Here is a 15,978-nt window from a genome sequence, read left to right on the forward strand (position 1 = left end):
CTACATTAGAAACATTAAAAATGTCTTTAAAACATTTATTTTTACATTTTAAATGCTACAAGTATCTTCTCATAGTACAGAACTGATTTATTAAAAGAAACACATGTAGGGTATTGCTTGAACTGCTGCTTTAAACACAAGTGAGGTGTCTGTTACTATTATCCTACATCAGCGGTGCGCAATCTGTGGGGCGCGACCCCCAGGGGGGGCGGGAGACTGCCGGCGGGGGGCGCGGGGTTTACAGAGGCCCCGCGCGCTTCCCGAAGGCACTTAAATTAAGTGCCGGGGGAGCTGCAGGGCCTCTGTAAACCATACTTACCCGTGGCTCCGGCGGCTTCCTCCCGGCGTCGCCATGGCAACGCGGCGTCAAAATGACGCTGCGAGGTCATGTGACGTCACGTTGCTATGGCAACGTGACGTCATTACGCCGGAGCGCGGGTAAGTTGGGGTGGGGGGGGCGCGGGAGCGAGGGGACAGCCGTCAGGGGGGCGCAGGGAAAAAAGTTTGCGCCCCCCTGTCCTACATCACAAGAACAGCTACATGTATCCAGTTGGTTCTTTGACTCTTCCTGTGCTGGAGAGTCCTGCAGGGCTCGTCCCTTCTGTGCGGACAAGGATAAAGAAAGCAGCAGCAATATGAATGAGCTGAGCGGTCTCACCTAGCACCTCCTTCTCATGGATCTCCTTCAGTCTGTGCACAGCTTCGGTGAAGCTGTCTGTGGCCATGCTGACGTCAGAATAATCCACGTATCTTCGCTTCCACTGCTGGTCTACAATGATTTAGTCCTGGCCCTGAATCAATAACAGGAAAGAAAAAAGGGGCACAATCATACAGATGTTAGATAAGGGTGACTGGCGTGTACATCCTTATGATGTCAGTGGAATCACTTTGGTTGGCACAGACCAGGAGTTGCTTGTAGTTATTATGGCATAGATCAGGGGTGGACAACCCCAATCCTCAAAGGCCAACAACAGGTCAGGTTTTAAAGATATCCCAGCTTCACCACAGGTGGGTCATTCTGACTGAGCCACCTGTGCTGAAGCAGGGATAGCCTGACCTGTTGGTGGCCCTTGAGGACTGGAGTAGGCCACTCCTGGCAGAGAGGCACCAAAAGTCTTCCCCTGGTGTAGCAAAATCCTCCCGGTGGCCTCAAAGTAAAGCATCGGGGTCGCAAATCTAAAATGACATTGCTCTAAAAAGTAGCGTGCTTGCAGGAGAGCAGATTGGTTTTCAACAAGTCAAGCAGGCATTGTATTTAAAGGCGTACGTAATATTTATATTATGTAAACAGACAGGTAACATAGAAAATAGAAGACATTCATGGAAAATAATAAGTGGAAGTTTAGTTCCGTAGTCGACTGAGCCACTGATTGAGCCACCTATGCTGAAGCAGGGATAACCTATTGTGTAGACCAGTTACATTACAGCAAGGGTGACTGACTCCAATCCTGAAGGGCCACCAACAGGGCAGGTTTTCATGATATCCCTGCTTCAGCACAGGTTTGCTCAATCAGTGGCTCAGTCCAAGACTGTGCTGAAGCAGGGATATCCTTAAAACCTGGCATCTGGTGGCACTTGAGGACTGAAGTTGGCCACCGCTGAACTAGGACATCCGAATATACTTACAACGCTCTGATTTTCAAACCCGTGGACATGCCCCTCCTTAATTAAATCCATCTCACAGACAGAAGTAATGCACAGTCTGCTGTGGGGATCTATGTGCTTTGTAAAACCTGATTTTCTCTGGCTACACCCCTCACTAGAAGCACATTTTCTGCTGCATGTTTCCATGTGTTCAGTCTTTAAATGATGTGTCAGTTCTGTCTGATTTGTGATCTTTTGTGCCGCGGGGCAGGAAAGTGGAAGGAATTGTAGGGTGGAGCCTGCTTCATCTCCCAAAATCCTCCGGTCCGACCTCCTCCCATATAATTAGCATTCGTTGCGTTCGCTGGTTCTCCTCGCTTTGCCTTGCCTTCCCATCCCTTGTAATACTAGAAAGAGGTTACTCCTCCGTGTCATTGTAGCGGAAGAAACATACTAATAACATTTGAAAGAAAATATTAAATATTAAAACCCATTTTAAAGCAAATACAGAAAACCCATGGGTTGATCTGCAGGTCTTCCAAATGTCCCAAAACTCACTTGCTTCACCCCATGGTCACCTGTCGTCCTACAGTGGCCGAGCAGCCGATAAGGATTCTGGGTACAATCACCCAAGGCTTTTCTAATTTTGCTGTTGAGAGTTTGTGTCATTTTTTTTCTCCCTTTATAACCTTATTACAGCGGTTTCCAACCTTTGTTTGGTTAAGGAACCCTAAGTGAAATTCTGAGGAACCCCCAACCCTCTCTAATAGCAACATGTTCAGAGAGGTAATACCGGTATGCACATACATGTCAAGAGAGATAATTCCTGTATACACATATACACCCAGAGAGGTAATACCGGACACATACATGTTCAGAGTGATAATACTAGTATACACATACATGTCCAGAGAGATCATACCGGTATACACATACGTGTCCAGAGAGATAATTCCTGTATACACATATACACCCAGAGAGGTAATACAGGACACATACATGTTCAGAGTGATAATACTAGTATACACATACATGTCCAGAGAGATAATACTGGTATACACATACATGTCCAGAGAGGTAGTACCGTTATACACATACATGTCCAGAGAGGTAATACCGGACACATACATGTCCAGAGAGGTAGTACCGGTATACACATACATGTCCAGAGAGGTAATACCGGACACATACATGTCCAGAGAGGTAGTACCGGTATACACATACACGTCCAGAGGGGTAATACCGATATACAAATACACGCCCAGAGGGGTAATACCGATATACACATACATGCCCAGAGAGGTAATACCGGTATACACATACATGCCCAGAGAGGTAATACCGGTATACACATACACACCCAGAGGGGTAATACCGGTATACACATACATGCCCAGAGAGGTAATACCGGTATACACATACACACCCAGAGAGGTAATACCGGTATACACATACATGCCCAGAGAGGTAATACCGGTATACACATACACACCCAGAGGGGTAATACCGATATGCACATACAGTCCACGCCCAGAGAGGTAATACTGGTATACACATACTGTACACACCCAGAGAGATAATACTGGTATACACATACATGCCCAGAGAGGTAATACCGGTATACACATACACGCCCAGTTTTACCTCTTATTTTTTTACTAGACAGTGTGTCCAAATACAGGACAGTTCAATATTGGACACCTGGCACCCCTATCACAATGCAATATATATATATATATATATATATATATATATATATATATATATATATAACTAAATCCCCCACACTGCCATTAGTGAGGTCCTCGCCTTTTTTGGAGGAAAGGGATTACGCAGACATTATAAACATTTGACATTATTTGACACACAGATGTTTTTTGTTTTCTTTAATGCCCGTTACAAATGTGTTAATCAAGCTTCTTAGGCTGGGGCCATGGCGCCTTCTCCCGTGCGGACGCGCGTGGGGGCTGAGGGATAGCCGGTGCTCTACCTGGCCATGGTGGACGGTCCGTGGGTAGGGTTGCCAGGTGGCTTCTCCAAAAATACTGGACTCAATGGTGAAAGGTGCGTCAGGTCACTATGTCCAGGGAGGAAAATACCGGACACAGACATGTCCAGTATTACAGCACCTCTCATTTTTTACTGGACAGAGTGTCCAAATACAGGACAGTCCAGTTCAATACCGGACACCTGGCAACCCTAGCCGCGGGGGGCGTTCCTAGTGACGTCACGGAGCTGGTTCGCCCGCTCACGGGACCTGTCTGTCGCGCTGATAAACAAGTTTAACTGATTTCTCACGGAACGCGCGCCTCCTCTTGCTTCTGCGCGGACACGCCCGCACGCCGCATGGACGCAAACACTGCCCTAAGGCAGTCTGTTTGCTCAGCGTCCGCGCGGTCTCCAGTACCATGGCCCCAGCCTTACATTTCATGCGGATTGTTACCCAGGGGGCGTTATGCCACCTCTCTAATTGCAGAGGGTTTTTGTGACACGTGAATATTTTGAAAACTATCTTGGCGAGGAAAATCTCTTCATAATTGTGGGGGGGTGGGGGGTGTGACGACGTAATGCAGTGGGGCTCAACTCCAGTCCTCAATCCCCCTCCCCCCAACAGGTCAGGTTTTCATGATATCCCTGCACAGGTGGCTCAATCAGTCCCTGCTTCAGCACAGGTGTCTCAATCAGTCACCTGTGCTGTAGCTGGGATATCCTGAACTGTTGGGGGTGGGGGGGGGGCTGGAATTGAGCCCCGTGCGGTAACGAACGGAGCCACAAGTAATATGTGTAAGTGGTCTTTGTATCAAAGCAATTTGGGTGTAAAACTGGGGCATTTTCATCCTGCCGCTATGTATCAAAGTGTTTTGCTCCAATGCTGTGCTGCGTGTCCAGCTGGCGACTTGGGGAGCACATTTAATGAGTCTTTGTGCGCTGTTCTGTTTCTCGTACGCGCAGTGCCGTAAATGGGAAATTCTGCATCAGATGCAAGAAACTTTTCTTACGTGTAAGGCTGGGCTCAGCGACGTCACTGCCCCGCCTCCCCCCGCCTCCCGATCGCGCACGCTGACTCGCCTGCCGGTCCACAGAATCGCTCCTGACCGAGCAGGCGAGCCTTAGCGTCAGCGCGAAGGAGCGCAGCTGGACCCCTCTATAGCCTCAGCCTAAGACAACTCTGCAACTACACAACTACAAAAAAAACCTCACAACAGACCAGTGCGTCAAAAACACACTTTTCTCTACATTGATACATAGACCCCCTAAATTTGGGTCATAGTAGGCAATACACCTGGCTTGGAGGTAGGGAAAATGTGTGCACTACACAGTTGTGTCATCATTGTGTATCCACAGCAGGTACTTGCCCTCATCTTTTGCACGAACCTATTTTCAAGGCTCAGTATCACAATAGCTTAGCCATGTGGTTAAGAATGCCTTCTGGGAATCCTGTTTCAGTGACACTTTTTCCTGGAAGAGACCCGAAAATGCTGCCAGGGAATGTCTGCATTGAAATTGGCCAGTGCATGAAAGCAGCGTGACACAGCTACCTTCATCTTGGCAGGCCCCGATTCCTCACCACCCCTCTGTGGGATTTGCCCTTGGGGCAGTTTGCAGTGATACAGGTCTGTGACTAATCCATCTGCTGCCGTACTCGGAATTATTTTGTGGATTTAAAAAAAAAAACATTCTGTGCATGAAAAGACTCGACTCTTTGTGTAGGTCGGGATACTTTGTGTAGGTCGGGATACTTTGTGTAGGTTGGGATACTTTGGGTAGGTCGGGATACTTTGGGTAGGTCGGGATCCTTTTTGTAGGTCGGGATCCTTTTTGTAGGTCGGGATCCTTTTTGAAGGTCGGGATCCTTTTTGAAGGTCGGGATACTTCATGTAGGTAGGGATACTATTTGTAGGTACTTTGTGTAGGTAGGGATACTTTTTGTAGGTACTTTGTGTAGGTCGGGATACTTTTTGTAGGTACTTTGTGTAGGTCGGGATAATTTTTGTAGGTACTTTGTGTAGGTCGGGATACTTTTTGTAGGCACTTTGTGTAGGTCGGGATACTTTTTGTAGGTACTTTGTGTAGGTAGGGATACTTTTTGTAGGCACTTTGTGTAGGTCGGGATACTTTTTGTAGGTACTTTGTGTAGGTCGGGATACTTTTTGTAGGTACTTTGTATAGGTCGGGATTCTTTTTGTAGGGACTTTGTGTAGGTCGGGATACTTTTTGTAGGTACTTTGTGTAGGTCGGGATACTTTTTGTAGGTACTTTGTGTATGTCGGGATACTTTTTGTAGGTACTTTTTGTAGGTCGGGATACTTTTTGTAGGTACTTTGTGTAGGTCGGGATACTTTTTGTAGGTACTTTGTGTAGGTCGGGATACTTTTGTAGGTACTTTGTGTAGGTCGGGATACTTTTTGTAGGTACTTTGTGTAGGTCGGGATACTTTTTGTAGGTACTTTGTGTAGGTCGGGATACTTTTTGTAGGTACTTTGTGTAGGTAGGGATACTTTTTGTAGGTACTTTGTGTAGGTCGGGATACTTTTTGTAGGTACTTTGTGTTGGTCGGGATACTTTTTGTAGGCACTTTGTGTAGGTCGGGATACTTTTTGTAGGCACTTTGTGTTGGTCGGGATACTTTTTGTAGGCACTTTGTGTTGGTCGGGATACTTTTTGTAGGTACTTTGTGTTGGTCGGGATACTTTTTGTAGGTACTTTGTGTAGGTCGGGATACTTTTTGTAGGTACTTTGTGTAGGTCGGGATACTTTTTGTAGGTACTTTGTGTAGGTCGGGATACTTTTTGTAGGTACTTTGTGTAGGTCGGGATACTTTTTGTAGGTACTTTGTGTTGGTCGGGATACTTTTTGTAGGTACTTTGTGTAGGTCGGGATACTTTTTTTAGGTACTTTGTGTAGGTCGGGATACTTTTTGTAGGTACTTTGTGTAGGTCGGGATACTTTTTGTAGGTACTTTGTGTAGGTGGGGATACTTTTTGTAGGTACTTTGTGTAGGTCGGGATACTTTTTGTAGGGACTTTGTGTAGGTCGGGATACTTTTTGTAGGTACTTTGTGTAGGTCGGGATACTTTTTGTAGGTACTTTGTGTAGGTCGGGATACTTTTTGTAGGTACTTTGTGTAGGTCGGGATACTTTTTGTAGGTACTTTGTGTAGGTCGGGATACTTTTTGTAGGTACTTTGTGTAGGTGGGGATACTTTTGTAGGTACTTTGTGTAGGTCGGGATACTTTTTGTAGGTACTTTGTGTAGGTCGGGATACTTTTTGTAGGTACTTTGTGTAGGTCGGGATACTTTTTTTAGGTACTTTGTGTAGGTCGGGATAGTTTTCATGAGAATTTATAATAGATGTAGTTTATACACAAGCTTCCCTCCTAGAGCACTTTTTCTCTTTTTTTATTCACCCCATTAATTCCAGCTTCGGGGATCCCCTGTTTCACGAGATACTTACCACTGTAGTTCATGGCGGTAGCAACTTCGGCTGGGCGTGGAATATGGCGGCTGAAATCTCCCACAGCACAGGACCTGTAAGACCCAGAGGAACACCTCTCCCCAAGATGGTTCCCCCCAGGCCACAACTCACCCGGCGTCCTCCGGCTCCTGCTCCACAGGATATCCGCCGCGAGCGGGCCTCTCCTTCCCCTTCACTGGCTCCCGCGGCTGCCACTAGAAGCGCGCATGCGCGCGCACGTTCGCACATCTTTATCTCCTCCCGCGAGAGGGACTCCCGGCCCCAGCTCAGGCCGCGCGCACCTCCCCTGCACGGGGCATATGCCTGATGCGCGTGCACCGCTCACAAGCCGCGCGTCAAGCAAATCAGCTGGGGCAGTATTTACACCTATCCCTGTCTCTCATAGGATCACGCCTCCGTTCCTCCCCCTCTTCCCATTGGTCCCCCTCCTTACATATACCCTGCTCAGCCATTTCTTCGTTGGCTGAGCATAGTTTTGTATGACCTGTGTTAACCACGGTCGTGCCTGCCTTAGCTCCTGTCCCTTTTGTCTTTTCTAGTGATCTTTTGTGTACCGAACTGGCTTGGCTGTGGATCCGCTCTGGACTTCGACTTTTGGCTAGTATCCTGACCTCCTGGACTCTCCGACTTCTTACCTCTGCTTACGGATTCCGATCTACCTCCCGGCTCTGGTCCCCAGGCTCTCGGTACCAACTATCCTTCTGGAACCTCCCTTCTCGTCCGGCGAGTATCTTACTTTATCTTATACTCCCGTACGGTTCCAGACGCCTATTTTCCACTTTCCAGGCATGTCCCCGTAGCTGTGGGTGCAGGTGTTACTCTTCTCACCTCAGTTTCGGGGTCCCTCCTTGTCCGTGGTGAGCACAGCGTGACAGGACCCAATTGAAAGCTGCAATGTCATTCATCGCGGCTTCCTAGCGTCCTGCGTGCTGCGGGATATTTTATAACCTGGAAGTAACCAGAATGAACTTCTCCCACATGTCCTCCTTTTAAATATTTGAAGCTCATGCAAGATATATATATATCAGACAACGCAAAGGAGTATGGAGAGGTGCATGCTGGGTATCACCCAGAGAGACAGGAAAAAGAATGAACGGGTTCAAAACCAAACAAAAGTCTGTGGCATCATCACGCGGGGGAGGAAATGAAACTGGCGGTGGGACGGACATATCGCAAGAAGAAATTACCATCGTTGGACAGGGATGGTACTCGATGGGATTCCAAGAGAGATCAAAAGATCAAGACGACGCCCAGAAGATAGGAGGATGAGATCAGGGAATGTGTGGGAGCGACGTGGGGAAGGCCTTAGTGGAAGGCGGTCAGGCTAGTGTGGATTCTGTTAGGGGGAATTCTTGGGTTAGTGGGGGGGTGGTGTCTGGGTGTGCGCGGGGAGGGGGTTGCCCACTCTCTGCTTTTGCCATGAGATTGGTGGCATTGGGGGGGGGGGGAGCGCTGTGGCTCAAGCATAGTCCTGCGTAGGTGTTGGATGTTAGTGCAGGGGGGTGGGCCTCAGGTTCAGTAGTGGGCCAGCGAGCCGTAATCTGAGATGGATGGTAAAATTCAGGGTGGCAGGTGGGGCTACTATATTTAGTGCCCTAGTGGAATTTCTGGTGCAGTGGGTTCAGCAGTGTGGGACATCACCGAGGGGCCCTGCTTTAATGTGAGGAGGGGCTAGATGTTTCCAGGGTATGGATTGAAGGAGCATAGCAGTGGTGGGGTTCCTTTGCAGAGTCAGGCATCTGTGTCAGATCCCTCTTGGCTGGTAGCCACAATGGTGTGTGGCGTGCCTGGGTTAGGGCTTGAGGTGGTCCGGTGCAGTTGTGGGGGTTTCCACACCAGAGGTGGATGTTGCTAGTGGTGGGAGTGCAGCAGTGGCTACTGAGAAGATGAAAGGTAAGGATGCTTTACCTATGTTTGGCTAGCCCGCTGGGGTTGCATTTGCCGTTGTAGTTTAAGGACTTTTGGGAAGATGACGTTGTGCAGATGTTTTTTTGTTTCAATCTTTTTGATTGATTTTTCAGCACAGAGAAATACAAATTATTCCAGTTGCGAAGGCCCATAGACCGAAATAGAAATATTCACTCTCCAGCTTGTTATTACTTCTTGTTTATTCTTTGTTTATACAGAAAATGCAATGGATGCAGCCATCTGGAGTAGCTTTTACTACAAATCTGTCTTGGTCATCAGGATTTTCTGTAAATCATGGCAGGAATTTGAGAGGAAAAAATGAGACTTCTTCTGTCTTCTTTGCAGAACATTTTGGAGGGATTTGGGCCAATAGTCTACTTTTTATTCTGCATCGGAAATGTGTATCTCACACAAAGCCCTTATGACCCATCAATACAGTGCTATATTTCTACCATGGGGTTGGATTACCATATGGCCACAAGAAGTATAAAGTGATTTTAGTTCTTGGGACAGCAATACATTTAACCGTGGCACTGGGAATGTTGTGTTATTCTACAAAACAAATAATGAAACCATTAGTTGTACAGTTCCTACCTATCCATTGTCTGGCCTTGGGTCTGCCAACAATATCCTTCAGAAAACAAACAGGTTTCCCGGTGTACAGAATAAAGTTGCATCAATGTTGTTGTATATACAAGCAGTGCAGGTTTCTTAAAAGAAAACCTGGCTCCTCCTGAGCTGGGGTGTGACCTGGCCACCAAAATGCATTTGGAAATGTAAGTGCCTTTGAAAAGGCTTCTAAAGAGTACTTAGAGTATTACTTCAAGGGCAGGAGGTAGATACATGGACACTAGCATGAATACAGTATTACGTCAAAGGCAGCAGGTAGATACAGTATATGGACACTAGCGTGAATACAGTATTTCTTCAAGGGTGGCAGGTAGATATATGGACACTAGCATGAATATAGTATTACTTCAAGGGTGGCAGGTAGATATATGGACACTAGCATGAATATAGTATTACTTCAAGGGTGGCAGGTAGATATATGGACACTAGCATGAATACAGTATTACTTCAAGGGTGGCAGGTAGATATATGGACACTAGCATGAATATAGTATTACTTCAAGGGTGGCAGGTAGATATATGGACACTAGCATGAATATAGTATTACTTCAAGGGTGGCAGGTAGATATATGGACACTAGCATGAATATAGTATTACTTCAAGGGTGGCAGGTAGATATATGGACACTAGCATGAATATAGTATTACTTCAAGGGTGGCAGGTAGATATATGGACACTAGCATGAATATAGTATTACTTCAAGGGTGGCAGGTAGATATATGGACACTAGCATGAATATAGTATTACTTCAAGGGTGGCAGGTAGATATATGGACACTAGCATGAATATAGTATTACTGTACTTCAAGGGCGGCAGGTAGATATATGGACACTAGCATGAATACAGTATTACTTCAAGGACTGCAGGTAGATATATGGACACTAGCATGAATATGTATTACTTCAAGGGTGGCAGGTAGATATATGGACACTAGCATGAATATAGTATTACTTCAAGGGTGGCAGGTAGATATATGGACACTAGCATGAACAAGAAATGTTCTGGGAATATTAGTTCAAAGCTCTAGCATCCATATTGGTCCTGGAGAAAGGCAGATTTATTATAGGTTGTGATATATTTTATCCGAACAGCGTACACACACTTGTATTTTGGTCTGCTAAAAGATATCACAACCTACAACAGATCTGCATATGGGAATATTATGAAGCTTTGCTACATTTTCAGGGTAAGCCAACACCTCAGCATCCCTTTTCCCATCTGTTGACCTGTCCACTGATCTGTTGGACACATTTTTGGATGATGGTATATTTTCAAGTCTCTAGGAAGGGCGATGGCTATCTATGGGACATATGCTGAGAAACATTGGCCGCAAAACTGCTGGAGGGACGCGAGAGTGATTATTTGTAACCGGAGTTGCAAATATTCACTTCCCAGCTTGTTATTGCTTGTTGTTATTCTTTGTTTATACAGAAAATGCAATGGATGCAGCCATCTCTACTAGCTTTTACTACAAATCTGTCTTGGTCATCAGGATGATCTCACTCAGTTTCCCCTGTAATATCAGAAAATGAGTTGTTTGCATGGAATTTAATGCCATTTTTGGGGGATCTCCCTCCCCAGCAGCTATCTTAAAGCTCTGTTGGGGGTTGATAGTTGGGCAGTTCTTCTCAATGTGGGACTTGACGTGTCTACAGCAGTGAGATGATGGGTCATACCATGGAAGTCCAGAGAGTAAGGCCGTGGGATGCACTGAGCAGAAATCTGTCCAGGAAGGCGTCTCTTCTACTTAGAGCTAAAGACCTTTCCATGACCTTTCTCATGGCTCATTGAGGAAGCTCTGTGCCCAGATGGTTTCAGCTGTGTTACAAACTGCTTACTTCACCTGTTTATTCAGCATGTTTGTTTGATGCTGGGTATTTTAAATATCCGCAGACAAAGGCCTGTTTCTTCTCTTCCTTTCTCCTGGGGTGGCCGGACACTGCCACTAAACTCAAGACGTTCTACCTGCCCGGGCTATGTGAAGACAAAGCCTCTCTTATTTGGAATCCCGTAGACCTGCATTCTTCATACGAGCTGGTTATGCAGTGCAAGGGTGGCTAGGCAACTTTACGTGCATGTTGGTAGGTGCCAGCTCGATTGGCATCTAGAATTATTAACCCCTTCTGCAATCAATTCTGATTTTATATGTTCTCATGCCCATCTTAAGGAATACATTTCCAAACAGACATACTAAATGCTTTTAATTACATTCTAGTGGATTCATTGTTCAATTTGAATTTTATGACGTTTAAGTGCATTTGTTGAAGCCATTTCAAGAAAAACACATGCATTATATTTAGGGTCAAATTTAAGATGACTGCCTCCAACATGCTTTACTGCTCCCCACTATAAGCCTAGACATGTCAGCAGCGATTATCCAGTTGCTGTGCATTTGTGAATTTCGAGAGAAAGTGGGAAAACAGGATATCAGGATAAAATCTTAACTTTCCAAGATGGTGTATTGGTCTGTGCTTTAGGGGTCTGATTTCAAAGTGTTAAAGAACAAACCTTTAGCTGAAACAAGAAGATAATTATAAGATTGGAGAGGCTTTTAGGTGATGGATTCTTTAGTGAGTGCAGCTTGAAGATGTCAAACTGAATAATTCCGTTTCTAATGAATAGATACCTAAGAAAGGTCCATGGCATCGCAGAATAATATAATACGGGAGACATGGGCAGGTAAATGGCAGAAGAGGTTTAATGCAGATAACTGTAAGGTTATGCATTTGGGAAACAAGAATAAACAGGCAATTTACAAATTAAATGGGAATAAATTAGGAGAATGCTTGATGGAGAAGGATTTAGGAGTGCTTATATACAGCAGGCTTAGCAATAGGGCCCAAAGTCATTCAGTAGCTGCAAAGGCAAACAAGATCGTATCTTGCATTAAACAGGCAATGGATGGAAGGGAAGTAAGCATAATTATGTCCCCTTATAAAGCATTAGTAAGACCACACCTTGAATATGGAGTACAGTTTGTGGGCACCACTCCTTAGAAAATACATTATGGAACTAGAAAAAGTGTAGGGAAGAGCCACCAAATTAATAGAGGGGATGGATAATCTGATTTATGAGGTGGCGCTAGCTAAATTAGATTTGTTTACATTAGAAAAGTGGCATCTAAGAGGGGATATGAGAACTATATACAAATATATTCGCGGACAATACAAGGAGCTTTCAAAATAACTATTCATCCCAAGGGCAGTACAAAGGACTCTGGGCCATCCCTTATGGTTGGAGGAAAGAAGATTTCACCAGCAACAAAGGAAAGGTTTCTTTACAGTAAGGGCAGTTAAAATATGGAATTCATTACTCATGGAGACTGATGGCAGATATAATAGATATCTCCCCCCCAAAATTGGACATCTTTTTAGAAAGGAAAGGTATACAGGGATATACCAAATAAGAAAAACATGGGAAGGATGTAGATCCAGGGAATAATCTCACTGCCAATATTTATTTTTTCCCCTAATGAGATATTATTAGATGATGTGTCACTGGGGTTTTTTCCTTTGCCTTCCTCTGGATCAATATACTGTAAGCCAGTGTTTTTCAACAAGGATTCCTTGGAACCCTTGGTTTCCCCGGCCATCCCTAAAAGGTGCCCTTTAATTTTCTGATCATTTTGAAAATTTTATAAAATACAGAAGAATTTACAATGCATCTGATCACAGAGTTGCTATTAGAGATGGTTGGGGTTCCTTATAATGCATCTGATCACAGAGTTGCTATTAGAGATGGTTGGGGTTCCTTATAATGCATCTGCTCTCAGAGTTGCTATTAGAGAGGGCTGGGGTTCCTTATAATGCATCAGATCTCAGAGTTACAATGTATCAGATCTCAGACATCAGATTAGAGATGGTTGGGGGTTTCTCCGAATTGCACTTAGACTTCGTTAACCAAAAAAAAGTTGGAACCCACTGCTGTAAGTACAAATATAGGATAAATTATCTGTTGCCTAAATTTAGTATAGGTCGAACTTGATGGATGTATGTCTTTTTTCAACCTCATCTGCTACGTAACTATGTAACTATATGGATTACCACTATACATCAGCAAGCCATATTCATCAATAACTTATAGAGTAAAATAGGTCATAGCAGTTCATAGGAATACAAATATGCTTAAAAATCAATGTGGAATGGATTGCATCATGTGCCAAACACCTTGCCGACATCACAGGTACAGAATGCAGCATGTGATCTGAAATTGATACATAGTTGCCGTGCAGACTGCTTGCAATTCCAATTCATGGCATTGGGGATGCTGGACATTGAACTGGAATATCAGCTTCATCTGACCTTGCACTAGAGCTCTTGACCCCTTCATATCATGGGTCACCTTTATATTTCTGTGCTAAGCAGCTCTTACCTCAAAATGATGACAAAGCTACCATATATTTTCACCATCATTTTGAAACTGTGAGATAATTGAAAGTCCAACTGTGCACTTATATCACGTACAGAACTTGATTAACTGCCATAAATACGTTTTACCACTAACTTGCCTACCCCAAATTCTAATTGCAGTCACACCGCTGGCCTCAGACAGCAAAATAATTATTCCTGTTGTCAGAAGTATGTGATGCTTGAGTTGTTCAGCCATGCACAGTGGTAATGAGTATACTGAATGTATGAGAATCAGTCTGTGATTATAATATTGTATCAGATAATGCTACAAAATAGCATCAGTGTATTTATACCCCATACTTCAGGTAGTTACACAAATTGGTAATAACTCCACAGAATGTCTCTGCGTACGTGTGTGTCCTCAGAGCTGCAGGCAACCGTATGCCCAAAACACACACACACACACACACAAAACACAATACATTTCCCACTTACATGTGTTCCAGATTTAGCTCCTCTGTTCCAGACCTCACCATCCAAAGGGAAATTTGGGAAGCAACTTTAAAGGAGAGATAACATCCAGCAATCCGACAGCACAGACACTAACACACAAATAAAAAAAAACATATATTTTTTCTTTCTTTTTTTTTTCTTCCTTTCTTCCTTCCTTTTCGCCAAACCTGCTGTACCGGTTTAAGTTCCTTCATCCCTGCAGCAGAAACGAGGCAAACCATATTCAAAGTGGACAAACGGGTTCTGCTGTTTTCCAACAAAGTGGCAGAACGGGTATGGTGTCGAATCAAATAGATGTGTGTGTATATACGATTGTACGATGGGATTCGGCTCCTGCGCTGCTGCCTGAAGCTAGAGGGCAAAGCGAAAAAAAGGTGACTACTCCTGCACCCTTCCTTAGTGAGGTTAGATTTTCATCACTGAGGGAGGAAGGCCAGGTGACTGTCTTTCTCCTTCACGCCCTCTCTGCCAGGTGGAGGTGTGACGGGGGGGGAGGCAATCGAGCCGAGCCAAACACTTGGTACATTCTATCCACGGTCACGTGCCGTCACTAGTGTTCAGTTTTGCACAGATCTTGCCCGTATGTTTCTCACACACGTTTATTACTCCGCCCTGATATAGTGCAACTTTGAAATTGTTGTAGCACTGTCCCCTCATTTCCATACGAGCGCTTTACAAGATCCAAACAAAGGAAGGATTTGTCATGTATTGTGTAGTATTTGGTGTTGTGTTTCAATGTTCTAGTATTGTTTGCTGCACACCAAAGGAAAATAACAATAACTTGTCATACATTTACCCGGCGCTCCTCAGTCTCACGGAAGAACTGCATTTCATCCAATATATCCAATGTAATTGATGGATAAGGGCACATGGATTTCAATCATCAAAAATTATTGTGCAAACTGGGGGGCGCGACCCCCGGGGGGAGGGGCGCGAGACTGCGGGGGGGGGGGGCGCGCGGGGTTTACAGAGGCCCCGTGCACTTCCCGAAGGCACTAAAATTAAGTGCCGGGGGAGCTGCAGGGCATGGCAACGTGACGCCATGACGCCGGAGCGGGGGTGAGGGGACCGCTGGCAGGGGGGCGCAGGGAAAAAAGTTTGCGCCCCCCTGTCATAGAACACCTATGGCACAATAAATTCTTTATGATAGAAATCCGTTTGCCCTTGTCCATCAATTACAGTGTTTCAATGTTCCACATGGCCCTTTGGCAGGGAAAGGGTTAAGGCTCATGACCTTTCACTAGTGGTAGGTTCAGCAGACACAGTGAGGGTGTTAGGTTGGGTTAACACTGGCCCAAACAGGTTATAAGAAAGTCTCCAAACTGTGTGTGTGTGTGTGTGTGTGTGTGTGTGTGTGTGTGTGTGTATGCGATGCCCTGACACACTCCCACATCCACACACTCACACATCCACACCCTGCTCTAAGGAACCGGTTTGGTCGTATGCCTTACCTGAAGATGAATTAACGCCTCGGTCAACCGCGCAGACCACATGCCAGGGCTCCAGGTTCAGCGCAGGA

The 15,978-nt window shown here is 45.2% G+C and overlaps 1 protein-coding gene across 1 annotated transcript in view; it reads right to left on the minus strand.

Moving 5' to 3' along the window:
• Positions 1 to 14,723, minus strand: part of RBBP8NL (RBBP8 N-terminal like) — a 34,734-nt gene extending 20,011 nt beyond the window's left edge. Inside the window, exons 1-2 of the mRNA XM_075571421.1 lie at positions 14,442 to 14,723; positions 659 to 791 (exon numbers count right to left, since the gene is read on the minus strand). Of these exons, the coding sequence (XP_075427536.1) occupies positions 659 to 725 (67 nt within the window). The 5' untranslated portion in view covers positions 726 to 791; positions 14,442 to 14,723. The remainder of the gene's footprint in view (positions 1 to 658; positions 792 to 14,441) is intronic.
• Positions 14,724 to 15,978: the final 1,255 nt, after the last annotated feature.

Source organism: Ascaphus truei, chromosome 15 (assembly GCF_040206685.1).
Source record: "Ascaphus truei isolate aAscTru1 chromosome 15, aAscTru1.hap1, whole genome shotgun sequence".
In the NCBI taxonomy this organism is placed as follows: domain Eukaryota; kingdom Metazoa; phylum Chordata; class Amphibia; order Anura; family Ascaphidae; genus Ascaphus; species Ascaphus truei.